Raw genomic sequence first — 25,188 nt, forward strand, 5'->3', positions numbered from 1 at the left:
ATGTAGGAATGACCAGCAGAAAAATAAAAACACGCCTAGGAGAGCACAGAAGCACCATCAGGTGCAAAAAATCCAATACTAGGCTGACCGAACATTATCTTTCTGTGGGACATAGTCCTGATGAGATCCAATGGACAATCATCGAGCAAGTGAAACCAGGTATAAACCTGAGTCAACGCCTTTTTGAAAAGGAGCAGCGATGGGTCTACAGACTGGCAACACATATGACCGGTTTGAATGACAATATCCCATGGCACTCTGTAATGGGTTAAAATTTCCTACTTTGCCTTGCTTTTTGAGACACACCAAAAACATCAGGATTTAGGTGTAGTCTCATGCACCTATAATATTTCCCTGATCTTTGCCACTCTAGATACCCATTCTATGCCCGGAAACAATAATTTCCTCATTTAGCTATGACCACCCGGGTCCGTTTTGAAAAAGAAAATACTGTCCCAATAAAAACAAGCACTGTTCCAAATACTTCTATGTTCCAAAAAAGCTCTATCCCTTTTCATTTGTTCCGCACTCGCTTTCTGTTAACGGTTGCCTCGACAACCACTCTGAGCAAAAGCAACAGAAAGCGTCATCTGTCACCCGCCCCCGAACCGCGCTCCCATTGGCCCGCGGTAAACCTCTGATTACAGCCACGCCCTACCAGGAAGTAGCAATCTGCTTACTTCACTACGGCGTCTCCATTCCGGTTCACTCCACGGGGCAGGACAGAGAGGAAACCAAGTAGGTTTTAAAGACAGACGAGCAGAAGCCGCAAGTAAGTGGTGTATGAAACTAAGCATGACGCGGTCGTACTTTTCTGACCGAAACGCTTCTAACACGAGGCACGATCCTAATGGAGTGTATGTTTTCAATTTACTGCATTGTTCCAGGTGACGGATACTTGCCGTCTTGGAACTCCAGCTGCCCATGAAGCACAAATCTACTGCTTCACGTGTAAGCAACGCTAGCACTTTTTGCATAGTGCATTTTATACAAACGCATGCGGCACCTCCAAGGCACTGCCGTATATTGAACGTTCACCTGTAGGTATGCCTCGGCATGTTGTGTGTCTGCCGCGTGAATGGTTGTGATCGCTCTTCCCCTACCTCCCCTCCCCCACAGTATGTTTACCACTAGCATACGATATAGATCGTTTACCACAGAACCAGTTGATGAACAAACCAGTTTAGCCCAACACGTCACAAATGCGGTAAATACTGCCTGGGCACGACTGTCTTCTATCAGAGACAGACCACTGGTACGACCTGAACCTTAGGTTTTTTTACCACTACAGCTCTGGTGAATCCACCTAGTTCACCTATCCACTAAGTGTGTACCTTTGTATTGTCTTACCCGGTACGTACAACCCAACCCTTTATATGTTTTTTCTTACAGGTTTTTTCCTGATCCAGGATAAAACACCACTTTTTACACAAGACCATAATTTGTGGTCTTCAATTTGGACGAGGGCTGGACGCGCCTTAGCGTGTGCGGACCACCCCGTTCAAAAACACGGTCCTGAAGAAAACCAATAGAATCTTTTTGAAATGGTTGAAACATGTAGACCTAAATTTTAAACCACACATAGCACACTACGCTATTTTTAGATATACCACACGTTTTGAGACACCACAGCCTTCCTAAATAGGCACAGGTGCCACACGATAATTTTTAATAGGGACAAAGCACTCAAGAATAAAGTCTTGCAGTGAGCAGTTGTGTCCCTTTTTAATACACTTTTCACTATTATTTTCTCACATATAAAAAAACAAAAGAACCCGCTCCACTGTAACCAGGTGTCGCAGCACACCCCATAGGCATTCGGCTTATGGGGTGGGACCCCAATGATGAAGCATGTCACCAACCAGGTTGGTGAGTGAGGGGTCTTCTCAAAAAGACAACTATTGTCCGGTTCAAGGTTGGGGCACTTATTGCTAACCTAAGCCTTATGCTCTAGATACAGAGGAAATCCCTGAACTGTATACCTTGCATCTAGGGGGTACTCCTCCATTGTTGTTAAACTTCTATGGGAATTCACAAAGGCATATTATCAAGTCCATTATCGCCGCTTTAGCGGCAGTTTCCTGCCGATAAAAGCTGCGATAATGTATCGCTCTTTCTAGATAATATGGCCCTAAGTTCAATCCTTGGAAGATGGTCTTCTGTAGTTACAATTTTGGCGACAAACTACATGATGCTGTATGGACTCAGCCATTGAAGGAAAAGTACTGTGAGGTTTTTAGGGCTCTGCCTACGTCACCACTTCATCAGAAGCGGGGCGGAGCTCCGAGCCGTTTTGTTACGGGGCTCAGAATAGTGAAGTAGAAATTCCTCACTGCGCGAGATTTTTCTGTAGTTTATTTTGGCATCTGCATGCTAATTGGTCCTCGCAGTGCTGTGTTTCTAGTAGCCTTCACGCAATAGGCCATATGGATTTCAGTCTGTGCACTTCCTGCATATTCTGTGTGGTTACGCGCAGGGGAGTTCAATAAATTGTCAATTACGAGCTGTCAGGGTGCCGCGGTAATTGAACCCAGATATTCTGGGCGCGTTCACCAGTCTGCAGTGAGTTTGGTGGGCGCGCGTTCGTCTGCATCCTTTCATGTGTAAGTGTTGGCCTTTGAAGAGCTGGTTTTCACATGTGTGTGAGTGCGCTGTGGATGCGATGAGGAGACAGATACTGCCGACAAAGCTGAGCATGAAATGGAGACATCTGAAGCCCAGGAGAGAGTGACAGACAGCTATGACTCCGAGGGGAGAATGGCTGAGAGGCACGCTGTCAGTGTACCAGGAGCAATCAGGTAGACAGCACATCAAAGCACAGGCGAGGTAGTTCACCAAATTGTGGATATTGTGTAAGTGATGTGGAACGGAACATCAGATGCTTTAGTGCGAGTTTCAAGAGTTGATGAATCCTCAGGTGAGACGCCTCCTTGACATTTCACAGGCAATGTAAACTAATACTGTGCCTTTAGGGCATTGGCGCTTTAGAAAAAGTGGCGCTACAGCTGCACGGATTATGAATATACGTTAAAAACCGGGCCAGCGTTGAAAAAACGAACATTAGAAAGTTGTGCGCACTTGTCGTACAAACATAAAATGCTCTCTTCGTAAATGTCCCAGTTATTTCGCGTGATAAGGACAGATTTGGGCTGTCATTTCGAGTGAGCTACAATATGCAGCCCCTCAAAATACGCTTGTACAGGGGTCACATTTATACAATTTGCAGATTTTGTGGCCACCTGGTATTTAGCAGCCAGTTCAGTCCTGCGACGATTTAACATTAGAAAAATACCTGCTAATTGTTCTGCAGGTCACTGACCCCGCCTCCAGCCTGGGTGACTCCCGCACTCATGCAACTTAGGATCGCAGTTTCTATGCTTACATTTAATGGTTGCTTGTACATGAAGACAGCCTGAAAACACACCAAATAAACACAGTCACGCTTTTCACGCCATCTTAATTTACAAGTATTTACTGAGACATTCGCATTCCCCCGGGAACGCAGCCACGGATCCCTAGGGGGACACACCCACAGTTTGAAGATGTCTGCTCTAAGTCTCTTTACTCAGCCCAGCACGTGGCAATCACCAGCATCAGGCAGTCTAGAGTGTTTCTTTGAAGATGTCTGCTGGCGTTTTGAGCTATGTTGTAACTTCACACGCTGGATGCCTCTTAAAGTCACAAGACACAGCGAGTTGAAACATGATTGATTGAATGCCGATCATAATACCAAGTGTGTCAAGGGCCATAGAGCAAGCAAGGAGAATGGTCCCCCATTCACAAGTGGATGAACAGTAAAGTACAGGAATTATCAAGGTTCACTGGGTTTCCCATGTCTCTAGGGCCCAGGGTGTGTATGTGTATTACTGTCTTTGTATGTGCAATATGTCTCTGAAAGTGCATGAATGTGTTTGCGTGTGTCTATGTGTATGCACTTCTGCCTCTATAGTCTCTATATGTGCATCTCTGCTTGTGTTTGTGTCTTAGTGTGTACGTGTCTCTCTATATATGTGTATCTCTGTTTTTGTATGTACATCTCGTGTCTGTATGTGCGTGTCTGTGTTTACTTTTTTATCTGCGTTTTTGTGTCTGTATGTGCATCTCTGTATATGCGTCTTGTTAAAGCATAATGTGGAATTTTATTCATAAATTCTGTTCTTCGGGTGCCATCTGTGTAAGCCGCCATGTTGTATACAACTTGTTGGGTGTCATATAACACTTCCATCTGTTTCACGGCGCAGTGAGTGCAGAGTGAGTGCGAGAGTGACTGAGTGCAGAGTGAGTGCAGAGTGAGTGCAGAGTGAGTGTGAGAGTGACTGGGTGCAGAGTGAGTGCCAGAGTGACAGTGAGTGCAGAGTGAGAGTCAGTGCTGAGTGAGTGCAGAGTGAGTGTAGAGTGACAGTGAGTGCAGAGTGGCAGTGAGTGCAGAGTGACAGTGAGTGCAAAGTGAGTGCGGCAGTGACTGGGAGTGCAGATTGAGAGCAGATTGAGTGCCAGTGATTGTGAGTGCAGAGTGACTGTGAGTGCAGAGTGAGTGCAGAGCGACTGTGAATGCAGAGTGAGTGCGAGAGTCAGTGAGTGCAGAGTCAGTGCGAGAGTGGAGAAGTGTGGCTCACTGGTTAGAGGAGGCAGACCCGGACGCTGAGATCAGACCCGGGACCAGGGTTCAATTCCCGAAGCGGCAGGGTCTTGAGCCCAAAATGTCCACTGACTCGGTAATTCTCGCTTCGGTGCCTACTCGAATCACAGGTTCACACTCTGCAACTCTGGGCAATAGCTTGCTTAATCTCCACTACGGCCCCCCGCAGCGGGATGCCTGGCTTTCACCTTGGGGATACCCTGTAGGGGCTATCTCACAGGGAAAAACCAGGACGGGTTCCCAATGCAAAGCGCTTTGAGACCTGGCGGTGATATTGCGCTATATAAAAACCCATCCATCCATCCATCCAGTGACAGTGAGTGCAGAGTGAGTGCGAGAGTGAGTGTGAGAGTGTGAGAGTGACCGTGAGTGCAGAGTGACTGCCAGAGTGACAGTGAGGGCAGAGTCAGTGCGAGAGTGACAGTGAGTGCAGAGTCAGTGCAAGAGTAAGTGTGAGAGTGTGAGAGTGACCGTGAGTGCAGAGTGACTGCCAGAGTGACAGTGAGTGCAGAGTGAGTGCTAGAGTGACAGTGAGTGCTAGAGTGACAGTGAGTGACAGTGAGTGCAGAGTGAGTGCAGATTGAGTGCGAGAGTGACTGTGAGTGCAGAGTGAGTGCAGAGTGTGAGTGACTGCAGAGTGTGAGTGACTGCAGAGTGTGAGTGACTGCAGAGTGAGTGCAGAGTGTGAGTGACTGCAGAGTGAGTGCAGAATTAAATAGAGTGAGAGTGAGTGCAGAGTGAGTGCAGAATTACATAGAGTGAGAGTGAGTGCAGAGTGATAGTGAGTGTAGAGTGAGTGCAGAATAAGTGCAGAATAAGTGCAGAGGGAAGTGAGTGCAGAATAAGAGAGAGTGCAGAGTGAGTCCAGGGTGCAGAGTGAGTGCAGAATGACTGCAGAGTTAGAGTGAGTAACTGCAGAGTGTGAGTGAGTGCAGCATGTTTGCAAAATGAGTGCAGAGTGACAGTGAGTGCAGAGTGCTGAGTGCAGAGTGACAGTGAGTGAAGAGTGAGTGCAGGGGCAGAGTGAGTGCAGTTGCAAAGTGAGTGCAGTGTGAGTGCAGGTGCACAGTCAGTGAGTGCAGAGTGAGTGCAGAAAGAGTGAGTGCAGAGTACAGCATGAGTGCAGAGTGAGTGCAAAGTGAGTGCAGGTGCAGAGTCAGTGCACAGTGAGTGCAGGTGCAGAGTGAGTGTAAGTGTAGAGTGAGTGCAAAGCGAGTGCTGGTGCAGAGTCAGTGCACAGTTAGTGCAGGTGCAGAGTGAGTGCAAAATGAGTGTCAGTGCAGAGTGAGAGTGAGTGCAGGGAGATTGACTGCAGAGTGAGTTCAGAGTGAGTTCAGAGTGAGAGTGAGTGCAGAGAGATTGACTGTAGAGTGTGAGTGACTGCAGAGTGAGCGCAGAGTGAGTGCGAATGCAGAGAGAGTGAGTGCAGCGTGAGTGCAGAGTGAGTGCAGAATTAAATAGAGTGAGAGTGAGTGCAGAATGATAGTGAGTGTAGAGTGAGTGCAGAATAAGTGCAGAGGGAAGTGAGTGCAGAATAAGAGAGAGTGCAGAGTGAGTCCAGAGTGCAGAGTGTGTGCAGAATGACTGCAGAGTTAGAGTGAGTAACTGCAGAGTGTGAGTGAGTGCAGAATGTTTGCAAAATGAGTGCAGAGTGCTGAGTGCAGAGTGAGTGCAGGGGCAGAGTGAGTGCAGTTGCAAAGTGAGTGTAGGGTGAGTGCAGGTGCACAGTCAGTGAGTCCAGAGTGAGAGCTGGTGCAGAGTGCACAGAGAGGGAGTGCAGAAAGAGTGAGTGCAGAGTACAGCGTGAGTGCAAAGTGAGTGCAGGTGCAGAGTCAGTGCACAGTGAGTGCAGGTGCAGAGTGAGTGCAGAGTGAGTGTAAGTGCAGAGTGAGTGCAAAATGAGTGTCAGTGCAGAGTGTGTGTAGAGAGTGCAAGTGCAAAGTGAGAGCAGGTGCAAAGTGAGTGCAAGTGCAGAATGACTGCAGAGTGAGTGTGACTGCAGAGTGACTGCAGTGTGAGTGTGACTGCAGAGTGAGTGTGATTGGAGAGTGAGTGTACAGTGAGTGCAGGTGCAGAGTGAGTGCGAGTGCAGATTGACTGCAGAGTGAGTGTGACTGCAGAGTGACTGCAGTGTGAGCGTGACTGCAGAGTGCCTGAAGAGTGACTGCAGAGTGGGTGTGACTGCAGAGTAACAGTGAGTGCAGTGACAGTGACTGCAGTGTGTGAGTGTGCAAGGTAAACTGTGTGAGTGTGCAGGGTGAACATTGTGTAAGTGTGCAGGGTGCACAGTGTGTGAGTGTACAGGATGAACAGTGTAAACTATGCAGGGTGAACAGTGTGAGTGTGCAGGGAGAGCAGTGTATGAGTGTATAGGGGCACTGTGTGAGTGCAGGAGATGAACACTCAAACTAAGTCCACCACACACATACATAAGACCACATACGAAATACCACACCACACACACATACACCACACACACATACACCACACACACATACCACACTCACACACACCACAAACACACCAGCCTCTCACCACCACACACTCATCACCACTCACCACCACATAGTCACCACCACATACTCACCACCACACTCACCACCACACACTCACCACTAAACACACAACTACTCACACAACCACACACCCCCAGCCGTCAGTGCACGCTTTCACCAGGTGCAAACACCACCAGCCATCAATGTACCCTTTCACCAAGCACACACACCACCAGCCATCTGTGCACGCTTTTAACTAGCACACACACCACCAGCCATCAGTGCACAATTTCTACAGGCACACACACCACCACCCATCAGTGTAGACATCAATTGTTAACGCATCCACAATTAACTATTGTAGCAATCGCAATATGATGCCCTTTACTTTTAAACATATTCATCTAAAGTGCAGCATGCCACCATTCCAACTATTCCAATCCAACACACATTTTCCACTACACACCACATGCATACACTCCATAACACATGGCTAAAACACATTGCCATTTACAATTCAATTAGCTCCAACTCAAAAAAATCCGAGACCTATAGCATTTCTAATGCTTGTTTTCTACTCTTACTACTGGGGTTGAGGGAGGACCGGGAGCTATTTGCTGCCCGCTTTTAAGGCCCAGGATGCGTGCTGGTATAATCGGTTTTACTTCTATGAGCTCCCTCACGCTTAGCTGTTGGTGGTATTGTTACATTTCATCACACTCGTAGGCGCTCTGGTCTTGTGAGACGCCGTATTTTTAAATAACCGTGCTTCCTACTTGTTCTCCAGTGGTCTAAAAGGCTTACAGACTTAAAAGAAAATAATGACGAACGTGCAACCCTATTTTTTGTGGTTTAAAGTGCTCCGCACTGCCACTGCTCTCTTACTAGTATTTATCTTCACGTTGCTCTCCCCAGAGTCCCATGGTGCTGCACCGCACGGTGTTTCGAGATGAAAGAATCCAACAAGCTTATGCTGACACTTACTGGCCATTTGTTGTAATTGCAGGAGGAACTTTGGTAACATCTAAAGTGACAGCAACGGTCTGGTCTGTCTTGAACACCAGTCATCTTTACCCTTTTATCTGACGAAATATATGCCTACCTTACTTTTACAAGGTTTTTGTGCAACGACACACAGGCTTGTTTGTGCTGACACGAAATTATTTTGCAGCGATTCGCAAAGTCATATTTCTCAACAGAGAATAGTACACTTGTGCTAAGCTTCAAATGATTCTGCAGCTTTTGCCGGGTTCATACTTTGACACAGCGATTTGCATGCTTTTCACTCGCGTGCTGATCTCTACACTGTTTTGCAGCTACTGCAATCGTTCTACGTAGTCACAGATTGTGGCACGCTTTGCTGTGAGGAAAAAACGTTGGGAAGTAAACTCTGCTTAATTTTAATACAATTATTATTTTATTATTCTCCTATATAAACTGTATATTTTAAACCATAATGCAACTGGTAACACCACCCTCCACTTTTCTGCAGGAAGCAGGGGAGCCTCCACTGAAATGGCGTTTGTGCTTTTAGACTTCCAGTGCTTATCTTGGTGGAATAGACTGTCTGAAATTCAAACCTGACTGCAAACGAAGTCTGCTGTATTATTATTTAGCGGTGGAGGGTCAAAATGTATTTGATCATTTGCCTGACTGTACGTGACGTTGAAGTGCTCGACAAATTTCAAATAGCGGTGAAAGAACTAGAAATCTATTGTAATTATAAGGAAAGGTAAATCTGGTCGTGCAGCAACGAAAATTCTATTTTAGAGCTCCAGGGCCAAAATTAATATATAGATGCCTATGTCACTGCTTTCAAAGTTCTGAGTTCATATTGTGAATTCTAGAGCATTACATCACAGCTAATTCATGATTAGATTGCCTCCAGATGTAACTGAATATCAATCCAGCAAATATTGTCACGCAGGTATCCAAAGTTGGTTCCTCTTACAATAAACCATATACTCTGATTTCAGAAATAGAGGAAGATGCACTTTTTGGCCTTCTTCAAAATCGCTATTGTTGTTGTAACTCTTTCTTGTATGCTGCGGGCATTCCTAGGGGGTGATGATCTGACTCAGGAGTTCTGTTCTGTGTCAGTTGAGCCGACCTGGGAATGTGGAGCTGTGTGCATGAGGTGCTCTGTAATAAAGAAGATTTTTACCTACAAGAGGACTTTATAAGTGAATCTTGACAGAGGTGACGACTGGACGAGAACACCTCAACACCACTCATTTTCTACAAGTACTCCTCTTTTAAGTGGTGAGCGACTTTTGCGTGCTGGTTCGTTAAGCGGACTTAAACCTTTTGGCGTCTTTAAAGGCTCTGTGTAATGAGGATGTTATCTTCCTCTGATCTCCAGATGATCTGTGTGCCTTTCTAACTGACACTTATATGGCTTATTGCAGCTTTAACCGCATATCTTACCTCTCCCGATACTTCTTTAAGAGGATTACAGCCAGTGTCTAAAGCTAATTCACCCATGTGTTCTTCCACTCTTTTTGTTTGTTTGTGGTTTTGGCATTTTGAATGGTTTAAGCCGTGTTTTCAAGCTGCGTAACATATATACTTATATCTCGTGAGAGTGCTTCCTCATGCCGGCCATACATATCAGCATGCTGTGACATGGAGGCATATAGGGCCTAATTTATGAGAAGTGTTGCATCACTGCGTGAAAGCAGCGATACAACACTTTTCAGTGCGCCCTCCTAGCGACATGAATGATGCATCATATTTACTGTATGACGCATCATGTCGCAAGGAATGACAGATACGTCAGTATTACTAACGTATCTGTCGGTGCAAAAGTGGAGCATTGCTGGAGTTGTGTCGGAAGCACGACGAACTCCAGCAATGTTCCTTTCACATGGGGCAAGCCCCATGTGAAAGAGCCTGCGTCACCCTTACGCCTGCCATGAGGCAACCATGAGGGGTTGATGGATTGGCGTTCTAGAAGGTGCGCAGTGAAAACTCATTGATTTCACTACGCCACTCCTACGACCCTTTCTTGCGGGAGAACGCCCACCCTGCATACATTATACCTGATGCAGGTATAATGTAGCACAGGGGTTTATGAAGTGACGCATCTGCCAGGATGCGACACTTCGTAAATATGGCGCAACATGTTGCATTGCTCCGCGACGCCTGAGTTTCTTTTCAACCCTCGCTACACTGGGCTGTTGATTCCGGCACCCGCGCTCGCTATAGGCTGCCTCCTGGGTTCCTCTTGTTGAGCCCTGCCCCCCCACCCCCCGCATTCTCCTAGTCGCCGCCCCTGTCCACCACGGCTTGTGCCGATTGTGTGGAGGGCTTAGCCGACCAATAAAACATCCCTCTCTGTGGGTCACGCACTTCCGGTGGAGGCGGGTGCTTGTCTCTCAGCCCTATTTCTCCCCCCCAGAAGCACAGCGGACGCGCTACGCGCTACGAAGATATAGTGCTAGCTACGCTGTTGAGACTGTATATTTTTAAATCTAGCTACGCTGTTGAGATTGCATCTTTTTAAAACTTCATTTGTGTGTTACTGCACTTGTATTTGAACTTGCACTTACTGGCTGAGCTCCGCGATGCCTGAGTTTCTTTTCAACCCTCGCTACACTGGGCTGTTGATTCCGGCACCCGCGCTCACTATAGGCTGCTGTGTGGAGGGCTTAGCCGACCAATCAAACGTCCCTCTCTGTGGGTCACGCACTTCCGGTGGAGGCGGGCGCTTGTCTCTCAGCCCTATTTCTCCCACATGCCGGCCCAGATGCGTAGGGGACGCGCACAGCGGGCGCGCTGCTGCTGTGCTGAAGGCGCGCCAGGGGCAAGCCCGTCTGCGCCCGTCCGTGCCGGTACGCCGCCAGGCCCCCTGGCCCTATTCAGGCTCAGACCTACTCCAGGGAGGAATTGCTTGCCGCGCATAACCAGTCATCATGTGGCAACCACAGTCTGTACCCTGCCAGGCTTCCTTTACACTGAATGGTATGCGATTTTAAAGCTGAGGTGTCTAACAGGCCTCCTTTTCGGCGTACCTGCACTTTACAGATCAATATCTTTAGTCTGAACTGCAGGTCGCTAGTTAAATACCACAGAGACGTTTATGATCTCCTTCAGGACTCTAAACCAGATATACTTTTTGTACCTGAGACATGGCTAACAAACGACTCTGTGGCAATCCCTACTCTGGGTATTCTTTGTTGGCTCAGAATAGACCTAGTGGTCTAGCAGTAATATTTAAATAAACCTTCTCCTGCACCCTATCTCCCCATGACAATCCAGAGTGCGAGTGTGCGCAGTTTAAAATTAGTATATCACCCACTTTCACCATGTCAGGCCTCCTTATTTACTGACCACCAGACCCCTTCAACGTTTTTTGAGGCCCTCGCACGCTCGGCATCCACACTTGCCTTGGAGGCTGCCAACTTCAGCATCTTGGGCGACCTGAATCTGCACCTGGACCGCCATGACTCCCGGGATATTGTTAATTTCCTGGGGAACTTGGAGGTCTGCCAGCTTATGCAGATAGTGGTGGGCGCATCCGATCTTGCTGGCCACCTGCTGGATCCTGTATTTTCTAACATCCAGCCTGTCACCGTACATGCCCCCCTTCAACTAGCTTGGTCTGACCATTTTCTCATTCATATAAGTTTAGATCTCGCAGACGCCCCTTTTCAAGTCCTCCAGCATTCCACTATGAAACGACCATAGCATAAACTGGATACCTCCGGCTTTGCGTCCAGCCTAAAAGCTTCCTGCCCAACTTGGTCTAACGATATGGAAGAAGTGGGCAAGGCTTATAGGAGCTGGCTTAGCAGCACTACTGCATCCCAAAAAAACTGATTTGCGCTAAGCGTACAAAATCCCATGCGTGGTACAATGAGTCTTTAAGGCAGGAAAAACAACATTGCAAATCCCTTGAACGCTCCTGGAGACGCTCCTATGACCCTTCAGCAAAACAACTCAACAGACGGGGGATCAAAGCCTATCATAAGCTTGTCCAAAAGGCCAAAGCGGCATATTATACCAATTTAATCACTTCAAGTGCCAATCCCTCCAAAACCATATTCTCCCTCGTCGATTATATGACGAAGCCCATAGCAACCACTAATAATATCATTTCCTCCAACCAACAGTGAAAAGATCTAGCCCAATATTTCATCAATAACATTTATCGCATCTACACTACACTTGATGTGGGTAGGGCGACACCGGATTCTCTGCCTCCTATCACTACCACAGACTCCTCTCCCCATCTCCAAGCCCTACCCCCCCTTCCCGGAAAGACATGGGCATCGTCTCTAACAAGGTGAAATCTGGCTCGCCTACCGACCCGATCAAACCTGACATTTTTAGGAAGTTCAAAGACTGCCTCCTGACTGAGAGGAGGATGCTGATTAACAGATCACTTGAGTCAGCGGTGCTCCCCAAATCATGGAAACACGCTAAGGTCGTCCCAATCCCAAAAAAGCCTACATTGGATGCTCCTGCTTCTGAGAACTTCCGGCCCATCTCATTGCTCCCTTACCTGGCAAAGGTCATGGAATCCCATGTTAACACCACCCTTACCAAGTATTTAGAGGAGAATGAGATTCTGGATGAATCACAAAACGGGTTCTGGTCTAATCATAGCACGGATACCGCCTTGCTGGCAGTCACAGAGCAGCTGAGGGTGGTACTGGATGAGGGCGGCACCACTGTTCTGGTGCTGCTCCATCTGAGTGCGGCCTTTGACACGGTCTCCCATGGGATCCTACTCCATCGACTCAGGGAGATCGAGGTCTGTGGAACGGCCTGAGCCTGGTTTGCATCTTTTTTTTATCTGAACGTTCCTTCCAGATTCATGCCCCACCTCATCAGTCCAATATCCATCCTCTCAACTGCGGTGTCCCACAGGGCTCTGCGTTGAGCCCTACAGTCTTTAACGTTTACATTCGCCCTCTGGCCCTTCCGGCCAAGGCCCCTGGGATTAAGATGCTATTGTACTCTGATGACACGCAGCTGTTGTTTACCTTCACCAAAGACCCTGGCCTAGATAAACTGAGGTTCCAGGAAGACATCCTGGCAATCTCAGACTGGCTAGCAGACAACTACATCCAACTTAACGCCTCTAAAATGGAGGTGCTCCTGTTTGGGAGAGACTCGCACAACTGGGACCACCAATGGTGGCCCGCTGAGTTGGGCCCTCCCCCTCAACCAAAGAACGCAGTAAAAAATTTAGGGGTCCTAATGGACAATTCCCTGTCCTTCGAACTGCAAGCAAAAAAAGTGGCAGGCACCTGCTTTGGCCTCTTACGTGGGCTGAAACCCATCCTAGGATTCTTTACTGCCCCCATCCGTCAGATGATCATTCAAGCAGTAGTCTTGTCTCGCCTGGACTACTGTAACGGACTTCTACTGGGCACTACCAAAATGGTCACAAAGAGATTACAACGAGCGCAGAACGCTGCTGCCCGTACTCTGTTTGCCCTCCTAAATACTGTCACACCTCCCATCTCTTGCGACACTTACACTGGCTCCCGATCGAATAGAGAATCCACTTTAAAACTCTCTGTATCCTTCATAAGATCTTATCTAGCCAGGGCCCCCAGATTCTACAGGGCCTTTGCTCATTGTATGTACCCACAAGGGCTTTGCGCTTCGCTGACCTGCACCTGGCCTGCACTCCTAAAGTTCGCAGGTTCAGAGCGGGAGGGCGCTCTGCCTGGAATAAATGGCCCTGCTGGTGTCTTCGGCGGGACCTGGCTCCCCTGGTCGCAGGCGTGCCAGTTTTTAATTTTTTGGCAGAATCAGCTTCGACCGGACTGGCCTACCGCACTGTCAGCGCGATGCGGTCTGCGATTTCGGCAGGCCATAATCCGGTGGCAGGTGCACCGATAGGAGATCACCCCTTTGCCTCAACGGCTTCAGAGTATATTAGCGGGGGCTGTTATTGGTGTGGTAACATGAGCCATGTTGCTTCCGTTAAGAAGTGACCCACTATGAATGTTTTGTGCAAATTATGCAATAAGAAGGAACACTTTGCCAAGTGCTGTCGGTCAAACAAAACATGGGAAAGGGTGATGATTCATCTTTAGAGTCCATTCAAATTTTTGAAGATTGTATTTTTTCAGTTTCCACTGAATTGGAAAAAAGTATCCCATAGATATAATTTCTATTGATGCGTTATGTATGGAAGCACCGATTGACACTTGTGCTTGTCTCATGTTAATATCTAATGAGCTAATGAGTTGTTTGACAAGAAGTTTAGTGACAAAGTAGCTTTAAAAGAACCTGCTGTTGTCCCAGGTGGTTATGGAGGACAGCCTATTGAGCTGAAGGGGTTCTTCGAAGCTGGCATAGTATTTCAGAGTAGTAAAGTTCAGGGTAAAGTGTATGTTCCAGTAAAAAGGGACAGTGTTTTGAGTTGGCCACACCAGAGGGATATGGGTATTCTTTTGGATTCTAATGCCTCACCGCCCTTTAGACTGAGAGAGGATTATATTAGAGTTATACAGAGAACTAATGTGAAGAGCCTTGAGATTGTGAGGACAACTGGAGATTTCAAAAACTATTTTGTGGATGAGTTTCCGGATGTTTTTGAAAATAAATTGGGGTATTTAAAAGGGTATGTCCATCAAATAAAATTAAACGAAGATTCCATTCCTGTCACTTGTAAAGTTAGATGTATTCCCATTTCCATGAAAAAATCAGTAGGATTAAAGCTGGAGCGCTCTTATGTTTGAAGGGATCAAAAAGTTGGAGGAAAGCTAAGAAGAGGTGCTCCAATAGTAGTTGCATCTAAGCAATCAGGAGAAATCAGGTTGTATGTGGGTCTGAGGGCCTTGAATAAGTGGATTGTGATTGTTAATTTCCCACTTCCTAATATTAATGAGATGGTAACTTTGTTGCATTGAGCGAAATTATTCACCACTCTAGATCTGACGGCGGCAAACCAACAGATAAGATTGTATCCTGACTCCAAAGATCTCACTGCTTTTATAACTCCTTTTGGCACATGCTGATAAATGTGCATGCCTTCTTATGTCATACATCACTCTCTAAAATAGACACACAGCAATGTTATTTGGTGGCATGGAAGGAGTGAATTGTTTCCAGGATGGCATTTAGATTTTTATAGAAATATTGGAAACACACGATTTGAGAGTGAGGCAGGTATTGGATGTACTAAGGAAGAATGGTTTGACTCTCAAACTCTCCAAGTGAAAGAATTATAGATAAAAACTGAGTATTTGGGACACAATATAAAAAGTGGTGTGATTTGTCCCAAGAAAGAATTGATTTCATGTATACTCTCACTATGCAGTCTGTCGAAGAAGGAGGAGTTAATGCCCTTTTTAGGAATGGTAGAATTTCATGCTCAGTTCATCCCAAATTTGGCATCAAGGACAAGGTGGATGAGACACTGACTTAAACAAAGAGAGGAGATTTTGTAAAGTGAGGATTGTGAGAAAGAATTTGTTAATGTAAAAGGTGGTCTTCAGTGTGGCAATAGGTTGCAATGTTTTGATTACAACTAGAGGTGTTTTATAATGCCTGATACAAGTGCTTTTGGGTGCGGTTTTGCTTCAAAGTGAATGCACCATAACACATATGTCAAGATCTCTACATGGAGCGGAGTCTAACAATTCTACTATGGAGAGAGGGGCTTTGAGTGTGTTCTGGGCCATAGCAAACTTGAGAAATGCTGTATGGGTAAAGCTGTTCACCGTACTGACAGATCACAAACTTTTGTCGGAGGGTTTGTGCAAGTAGGGTGTGGATGCTGTTTCAATGTGGATAAGCAAATGGCTAGTGGGACTTCAGAAGTATAGCTTTGAAATGTGTTATGTGCCAGGGTCCCGAAAAAAGGTTGCGGATTGTTTGTCTAGGCTAAGTATTGTTACAGAGGAGGAAACAATCAATCAGGATGAACAAGCAAAGGTGTGTGTGCTCTCTGAAGTTACTACATCACAAGATGAATGGTTAGATGCTCTAGTTTTACAGAAAGGCGGTGAGTCTATACAAATGGATAGAGTTTGGGAAAGAACAACATGTCTGATTTTGAGTTCTATTAGAAGGTGAGGCATGAATTGTAATGGGAGAATGCCAGCATGTTGCATGAAATGAGATTAGTGGTGCCTGTATCTCTTAGGAAAAGAGTTGTAGAACTTGCACCTGAAGGATGCCAGGGTAGAAACAAAACTAAGGCAAGAGTCAGGATGGTCTATTGGTGGCTGGGGATGGACATCCAGATTTAGAGATTGGTGAGAGAGTATTTGTATTGTACAACAGTAACAAGGTGTGTAAGATGAGGTGTCCCCCATTGGAATGTAGAGATTTTCCATGTAAGCCCCTGGAAGTGGTTGGTTTGGATATTGTAAATACAATTACAAGTATCATCTCGAGCGCCTTGGATACACTAGGGTACATTCCTGCCAGTCACCCCTGCTATTGAAATCATTTACAGATCCCCCTTCTGGCCAAGAGAGGCTGTGAATGTTTTTGTACTCCTATTTGGATTTTGGCATTATATTCAGTGGGCAAATGAGGAAGTCTGTCAAAGGCAAAGTAACTAGATTGCTCATTCATACATCTCTCTCTAGCCTCCTTCTTCAATTTGTCCAAAATCTATGTATTTGTGGTCCCTTATATGATATCTTGAAACCATGAGTAAACCCTCCCAAGTAAACAGTGGCCCTTGGTTTCAGATGATGCAACATCCATCCTGCCAGTACGTGCAGTCTAAATGGACTCTTACAAGTCCTCTGTCACCTCCTTTCCCTCCTCTTTCTCCATTAATGTATGCTTTTGCCACCTGGTGGCATTGGAACCATTCGGGTACTTATGTTGCAATTTACATGAGGATTTTGTGCATAGACCCTCATTGAAGGACTAACTCACTCTGCATTACTGCCTACTAATTTTGTGAACATACCCACCATGTCCTTGTTTGCGCACCCTGGAAAGGGAGCTGTTATTATGGTACTGTATGTCCACTTGGAGTGTACTTTCCTATAAATGGCCTGGTCGATGCCGTACGTATTACGATAAGCCTTTATCTAAGGCTCCTCAAAGTAGGCTCCTGGCCTCACTTTTGTATACCAAAATTCTTTATCATATGTTAATGATGCCGTCCCCCCAAATTTGGCTGTGCCTGCCTTATAATTTCCAAATATTTGAACAAAGATACACTAAACACTGGTACCTCCTGACGAATTATGCTGCCGGATGTTGTAAAAACTTTGTCCGCTTTTTAATAGTGTGTGGTATTTCTGCCCTACATTTCAATTCCCCCTCCCATCTTTAGAAACTTCTTTTTGTCCTAATTTCTCAGTGTAATAATTGAAAACCGTCTACATAATTCCCCCCCAACCTTTTCTGGACCACTCAGCATAAGATGAGAACATAGTGCCATAGTCAATCCCATGCTTTTCATTCTCTCCCCTGTCATCAAGTGTCTACCCAGCTCGACAACGACTTATTGCCTTTTTCCCTTCTCTCTCCATGGAATGACTGCATGTGTCATGGCCCTTTTCTCTGCATTCTGGACTTGGTCTTCCACCCACATTCTGCTCATGGATGCCTGTGAGGCAAACCACACCTTCAGTTGTTTGAACCCGACATCACCAGGGAACTCTCAGCAGTAGGATCACGTCACTAGCAGCCGGCCTCATCTCTCTCCCCATGCACTTCCAATATGTATTTCGCCACACTTCTTTAAATCACACATTCCCACCTGGATCCATGATTTCCCTCATTTCTCTCCCTCCATGAGTCACAGACATTCTCATTACACCCCACTGCCATGTGGGGTCCAGTACCAATTGAGCCCCTATCAGCCCAGCCTCCTGGCTCTTGTATCCCTCAAGCACTATCCTTTTCTGCCCAGTCTCTCCTCCGATCACAGGTCCCTACCCAGTTCACTACTCTTGGGTGCATCTGCTGCCACACCGGCACCTCTACCCTATCAGTCGGGATACTCGTAAGCTCCCCTCCACCATTCCAGTGCTTCTTCCATGCGCTAGAGTCCATTTGCGACCACTTCTCAGTGCTATTCCACATTGTTCTCTTCTCACTCTCTGTTCACTCTCCATCTGCGAGACCTGCCTGCATCCCACAGGACTGGTGAGATTGGCATCCATCTCAGTCAGTGACCTGAAATGGCTAAACACCAGTGCATTTACCATCACCCCTACTCATCTTGTCTTATCCACGCACCCTTGGACTACCAGCGACCAAAACGTAATCAAATCTTATGAATGTGACTGCTTTGGCTATTCAGAAAGCTCTCCTTGTGTTTGAATTTGGTATGCCCTATGTCTGCATCTCCTTCTCTCAGTTTTCACCTCACCAAAGTCCCCGGTTCTGGAGGCGGCCTTTGCCCTCAGGGTTCCATCCCTTATAGAGTTCGCCTACACTTTGAAAACAGAGAGGAAACTTTATTCAATAAGATAGTGAGATATTCATTTTTCAAGATGTGTTTATTGTAACCAGTGCATATGTATGTGAAGAACTAAGTGCCATTTATTTTAAATGATCGATTCATCATTGTGAATCAATTTTCTGAGGGAAGTCACTTTGAATACTTGCCTCACTTAAGTAAGGTCACTATTGTTTGAAATCAATCAATCAGAGTGCTTGTAGAGCGCGCTACCTACCCGAAAGGGTTGCAAGGCACTGAGGAGGAAGGGGGTGCTGCTACTGCTCGAAGAGCCAGGTCGTGAGGAGTTTTCTGAAGTCAAGTAGGTCTTGGGACTGCAGTATGTGGCGAGGTAGGAGAAGGATCTGCCGCCGGAGTTTATTTGTCGGATGCGGGGGACAGCGGCGAGGGTAAGGCTAACGGAGCGGAGCTGGCGGGTGGGGGTGTAGATATTGAGTCTGCTGTTAAGGTAGGCTGGTCCAGCGTTGTGGAGTGCTTTGTGTGCGTGGGTGAGGAGCTTGAAGGTGATCCTCTTCTCGACGGGGAGCCAGTGTAGGTCTCTCAGATGGGGGGTGATGTGGTTGCGGCGGGGGACGTCGACGATCAGTCAGGCAGAGGCGTTTTGGATGCGTTGTAGTCATCGTAGGTGTTTGGCTGGGATTCCTGCGTAGAGTGCGTTGCCGTAGTCCAGTCTGCTACTGACGAGAGCCTGTGTCACCGTTCTTCTTGTTTCGGTCGGGATCCACTTGTAGATCCTGCGGAGCATGCAGAGGGTGTTTTAGCAGGAGGAGGAGATGGCGTTGACCTGCTTAGCCATGGAGAGGAAGGAGTCGAGGATGAATCCTAGGTTGCGTGCATGATCGGTGGGTGTTGGTGCTGTTCCCAGTGTGGTCGGCCACCAGGAGTCGTCCCAGGCTGAGGGGGTGGGTCTGAGGATGAGTACCTCCGTCTTGTCCGAGTTCAGCTTCAGACGGTTGCTCCTCATCCAGTCAGCGATGAAACTAATCTAAATTTCTTTCCGCCTTGACACCTGGAATCTCAACTGCACATCTCTGGGACTCTAAAGACATAAACAAACAAGACTCTGACACTATTTGGAGTGTTTTTCCCACATAGATCTTTTAAGACATTTGGGTCAAGATTAAAAACATTGCTCTGTTGTCTGAATGATGTCTAGCAGTCTTTAACATGAAATTCTCCAGTTGTCTCCTCTAGTTCTTTTTTCCTCTTGGCTCTCATTTTTCTCTTGCTCTACCTCACTGACTCCCCCTAGCTTTTTCTTCTCACTATTCGCTTTTCTCCTCTATGATTATCCTTTCCTCTTTCTTCCAACTTTTCTCTTGCTCCTTTACTCTCTGTTTGTCCCTCCCTCTCTCTTCTTGCTTTTCTCTTGCTCTCCCCGTTCAGTACTGTCCTTGGCATTTACTGTCAAAGTTCCCTTAATCACTCTCGTCTTTAACTGTCCCATGTGCTTTTTTCCGTAGACCCTGATCACTCAGCAGCGGCTGGACCTGGTGTTTGGCAGTGAGAAGCAATGGGCTCAGACCTCCTTTGGAGCATTATGCCAGCAGAACGTGGGAAAGGCAAGCGAGGATGCCCAACTTCAGTCCAAGCAGTTCTTAGTGCAGTACTCCATCGGTCTACTGGGCAACAGGATGAAACCCAAAGCAGGTAAAATAAACATATGTAATGTAATGTGGATTTGTAGAGCGCAAAACTTGTCACCTGTGAAGGTATCCAGGCGCTGAGTAGGTGCAGGTTCTGCAAGAAGGATCAGATGAAGAGTCAGGTTTTCAGTTTCTGGTGGAAATCCATAAGTGATGCGGCTGTCCTAATGTACAGGAGGAGGTCGTTTCAGGATTTGGATGCCAGATAAGAGAAGGCCTTAACTCCTGACTTGCACCTACGGATACTGAGGTGTGGGTGAACATGAGTGATGCAGAATGGAGGTTCTTGGATGCTTGGTAGAAGTGTAGACAGTGGTTGATGTAGGTGGGGCCTTGGTTGTCAAGTGGCTGGTAGGCGTGGGTGAGCATCTTGAACTGTCAACGTTTCTGATTGGGAAGCCAGTGTGGTTTTCGGAGGTGAGGTGTGATGTGCATGGGGTGAGGAAGGTTCAGGATTAGTCTCGCTGCGGTCTTTGGATGGTTTGGCGTTTGTATAGCAGGTGTGCGGAGATGCCCTAGTAAAGGGTATCACCGTAGTCCAGTCTGCTTGTGAAAAGCAGGCGGAGGTAACTGCATTGATTTGATGTTTCACAGTGAGGTCGGTGTCCAGGATATTGCCCAGGTTTCTGTCATGGTTGGAGTGTGAGGGGTGGGGCATAGTTCTGTGGGTCACCAGGTGGAGTACCAGGGTTTCTTATTGTTGCCAAATATCAGTACTTCTGTCTTGTCAGCATTGAGTTTGAGGTAGTTGTTTCTCATCTAGTTGGCCATTGTTAGACATGCATATTTTGAAATTAGTTTTGGTGGTGCTGGTGTCTTCTGAGAGGGATAGGATGAGTTGCGTGTTGTAGGCGTAAGAGATGATGTTAAGTCTGTGGGTCCAAATGATGCTTACTAGAGGAGTCATGTGTACTTTGAAGAGCGTTGGGCTGAGTGAAGAGCCTTGCGGTTCGTGGAAGATTAGGTCCTTGGGTTATGAGGTGTACAGAAGGAACTTGACCTGTTGCGTTCTTCCAGTCAGAAAAGAGGTTATACACTTGAGAGCTGGTCCTTGGATTCCGGTTTCTTGGAGTCTGGACATAAGTATGTTGTAACTTGTAGGAGACTAAGACAAAGGAAGCACCAAAGAGGTCCAAGAGAATAAGTGCAGCAGCGTGGCCTCAATCTAGTATGGCGTGAATGCTGTCTGAAGCTGTACTGAGGGCTGTCTCAGAGCTGTGGTTGCTGTGGAAACCTGATTGCAAGCAGTCCACGAGTTTGTGGTGTTCACAGTAGTGGCAGAGCCTATGGTTGATGGCCTTTCTTATGAATTTGGCTGGGAAGGGGAGCAGGGCGATAGGTTTGTAGTTGCCGAGGCCGTCTGGGTCTGCATATGGTACCTTGAGGAGCAGGGCCACTTTTCAGTGTTTCTAGGTGTCTGGGAAAGTGCCTATATTGATGGAGGTGTTGATGATGGTTGTGAGTGCCATTCTTATTGTGGGACTCCCTAGGTTGAAGATGCGGTGGAGACATGAGTCTGTGGGAGCCCCTGATTGGATGAATGCCATTATAGCTGCTGTCTTCGTTGGTCATCAGGGTCCTCACTGTGAGTGGGGTGATCTTAGTGGTGGAGGTCGAAATAGAGGACGGATGTGGTTGCGGGTCAAAGTTCCTGTAGATTTTTAGATATCTTGTCATAGAAGAAGTCAGAGAGTTGGTTGCAGAGTCCTTGCGATGGAGTTGGAGGTGACTGCCGGATGAGTGAATTCCTTACTGGTAGTGAAGAGTTCCTTTGTATTTGTTGTTGCTGGCTTCAATACTCTGAGTCAGAGCTTTCTTCTTCGTCTTTTTCAGTTCATGGTAGTAGCGCCTAAATGAAGTCTGGTATGCCTTCCTGGAGGCAAGCTCTTGTGAGGTTCTCCATTTTCTTTCTATTTGCATTGCCTCTTGGATTCTCCGAGTGCGTCGGTGTACCAGCTCGCATGTTTGTTTGTCCTCTTCAGGTTGGTGTTTATGAGGGGTGCGAGGATGTTGGCACTGTTGGAGAGACAGTTATTGAAACAGTCTGTGTTTCTTTTGGTGTTGTCACTGAAGATATTGGGGTGGAGCTGGAGTGTGTTGAGCCATGCAACTTCGGTCTTCCAGCTGCAGGTGGTGGTGTGTAACCTCTCCGTCAGTGTGGTGGGTGCGATCGAGATGTTAAAGTGTATGATGAAGTGGTCTATCCAAGTGAGCAGAGAGATGTGGCTGACCTTGATTTTGCCACTGGATGTAAAGATAGGGTCCAGGGTGTGTCTTGCAATGTGCATGGGCCCTTTCATGAGCTTAGTGAGTCCGATGTTTTGTAGGCTATCTAGTAGGTCTATGGTGTTTGAATCTGTGGGATGGTCAAGATGGTACTTGACATCGCCTTAAAGTAAGAAGTCTTTGAAGTTTATGGTAAATGGGGTGACAAGATCGGTGAGGAGTTTGCTGAAGTTGCTCGAGGATCCCGGTGGGCGGTATGCAAGGATCCCCCTGATGGTGGTTTAGCCGTCCATATGGAGCTTGAAATGTAGGTTTTCAAAGAAAGTAGTTTCTTGGAGGCAGTGCATTTGATGATGTCTCTTTGTAAGATGGCGATGCCACCACCTGGTTTAGTGGTTCGGTCCTGGTGCAGGATGTCACCCCGAGTGGGATGGGTATGCTCAGACGTGAGTCCCATGCACTCCACACCACTGGATTCAAGCAAGCCGGGCTGAAGACGGCTGGAATGCCAGAAACTGGTCCTCGGAAGCTTGTTTCCGGTCCAGGGAAGGCATGGCTTGGCAGTTCGGGCTGGACTGTTCCCATGAGGCACAGGGTCAGACTGATTTGCATATGGCCATGTCTGAACTGGGGTGGTGTGAAGTGCCAAAAAACGATGGATTTAGGCCCAGATCTCTGTACTGGGGTGAATGTATGACATTGTTCTGCATTCTGTCCATCACCTGTGGTTTTTGCAGGATGTTGTGGTACCTGTTATCCCAGAAAGAGAAACTTTAGGACCAGGGGACACTCTCATAGAGACCTCATATTCATCAAGAGGTTTTAAGTCTCTGGAGATTCTAAGAGTGATCCTCCTTGCACAAATTATCACTCAGAAGTGTATGCACGTCCTTCTGTGCACTGTGGGCACTAAGTTGCCTGTGCCACGCAGAGCATGATAAGCTACAGCAAAAAGGTTTTTGGAGATGGGCAATAAAAACAACTATTTTCAACAAAAAAAAAACCTGCAGTCCCTGCATCAGGGATCGTACCAGGGATCATCTCTTTAACCCCTTCCATGCTCATGACGAGCTCAGCTCGTCATGCAGTACACTGCTGAGCTCGTCATGAACCATGGTGTTTAAAGACTCCTCAGCACAGAGGGAGAATTGCTGTAGCATTGATGTGGTTAAAAACACACTGAGGGTTTCTCAGCTCAGGCTTTCCACCGGGCACACTTTCTGATGGGATTTTCCGGATTACCGCAACATCGGAAGCAGGACATATGTTAGGTCCAAATCACTTTCAAAAGACCCTCGAACCTCCACCTTGAGCTGTGGAAAGTATTGAGGTCAGACACTATGGAAGCTCAATACAAGCCCCATATTAATTCAAAAAAAGCCAGATACGGTGTAACAGGCCACATCAGGATTACCAGATCTGTTGTAAAGCAGCCAGTGTTTTTCACCCTCCCACTTCTGCTGCTGAAGTGCCTCGGTGAAATAATGTAGAATTACTGCAGGGACCGAGTGCTGCATTTTGAATTCCCTGGTAATTATCCATTTCTTAGGGGGCCATTGATGTTCAATTTGTAATTCAGGGTAATGCCCCAATGCCTGAAAATTATCAATTTTTATGGTATAGGAATTCGATTGGGGTGGAAAGCTGGGCTATTATGCAAAAGACACACAATTAATTGACGGAATGCAGAACCAGGCGTGCAACACCCATTAGGCTCAAAGGGCTTCAGAACCCCCCCTTTCCTCCCCCCCATCGTTTGGGGGCAGCCCGGGCTGAGACAGCTTCCCGAGCACACACACAGCCGCGCCCGAGTACTTTGCTTGTTTATGAGGCTTTGTTGTTTTTTCACCCCTTCTGAGAGCCCCTGCATCTCCACTCTGCCTATTGCAGGAAAAATGAGCCCCCTCCGAAATATTTTCTTACCCCCCACCCCCACCGGAATGTGGCTCTAGTTGTGCCTCTGTGCAGAACAAATCAAAACATTCACCCCCAGTCAAGAGATCTGGGTTAAATCCATCATTCTTTTGCTCACCATGACACCCCAGTTTAAGCCTGGCCATATGCAAATCAGTCTTGACCCTGTGCCTCATCGGAACAGTCCAGCCCGAACCACCAAGCCAGGTCTTCCCTGGACCATAAACTAGCATCCTTGGACCGGTTTCAGGGTTTCACCCCTCATCAGCCAGGATAGCTTGAATCCAGTGGCACAGCAAGCTATTATGCAGCCCTCTTGTAATGGGGCCCTGAGAGTGGTCTATGGGCTCCCTCTGTTTGATTATTACTAACCCTTCTGTTTGAAGTCTAGCACTTTGTCACCTCTGACTCAAATTTATGCATTGGTCCAGGTGTTTTGGTGTCTGCACAGTGCCCCTCTGTCCTGTCCTCATGTATTGCCTAATGGTTTGCCGTCCACCTGTTGCTTGCTCTGCTCTGTTGTCATACAATGACCCTGGTGTTTTGCTGTCTAAGCAGGTCACTCTATGCCAGATCATCACAGTGACATTGGTATTTTTCTATCCACATGGTGTCCTCTTTGCCTGGCTCTCTCCTGTTTGGCGTTCACGCCTTCTGTCTCTTCCAAGTCCTCATGAATGAATGAATGAATGAATGAATGAATGAATGAATGAATGAATGAAATTATTTGTAGAGCGCACGATGGCCAAAACGGCTTCCTGGCGCTGAGAGCTCTAAGGAACAGAACAGACAGGGCCAGGAGGTTTAGCGGGGGTAGGCCAGGGCAAACAGAAAAGTTTTGAGCGCTTTACGGAAGTGTGAAAAAAT

General features: G+C 47.0%; 1 protein-coding gene across 1 annotated transcript in view; it reads left to right on the plus strand.

The window, feature by feature from the left end:
- Positions 1–25,188, plus strand: part of LOC147733335 (uncharacterized) — a 496,040-nt gene that overhangs the window by 316,350 nt on the left and 154,502 nt on the right. The window contains exon 20 of the mRNA XM_086956338.1: positions 19,999–20,185. Within this exon, the coding sequence (XP_086812464.1) occupies positions 19,999–20,185 (187 nt within the window). The remainder of the gene's footprint in view (positions 1–19,998; positions 20,186–25,188) is intronic.

This window comes from Lissotriton vulgaris, chromosome 2_1 (genome assembly GCF_964263255.1).
Source record: "Lissotriton vulgaris chromosome 2_1, aLisVul1.2, whole genome shotgun sequence".
Lineage (NCBI taxonomy): Eukaryota > Metazoa > Chordata > Amphibia > Caudata > Salamandridae > Lissotriton > Lissotriton vulgaris.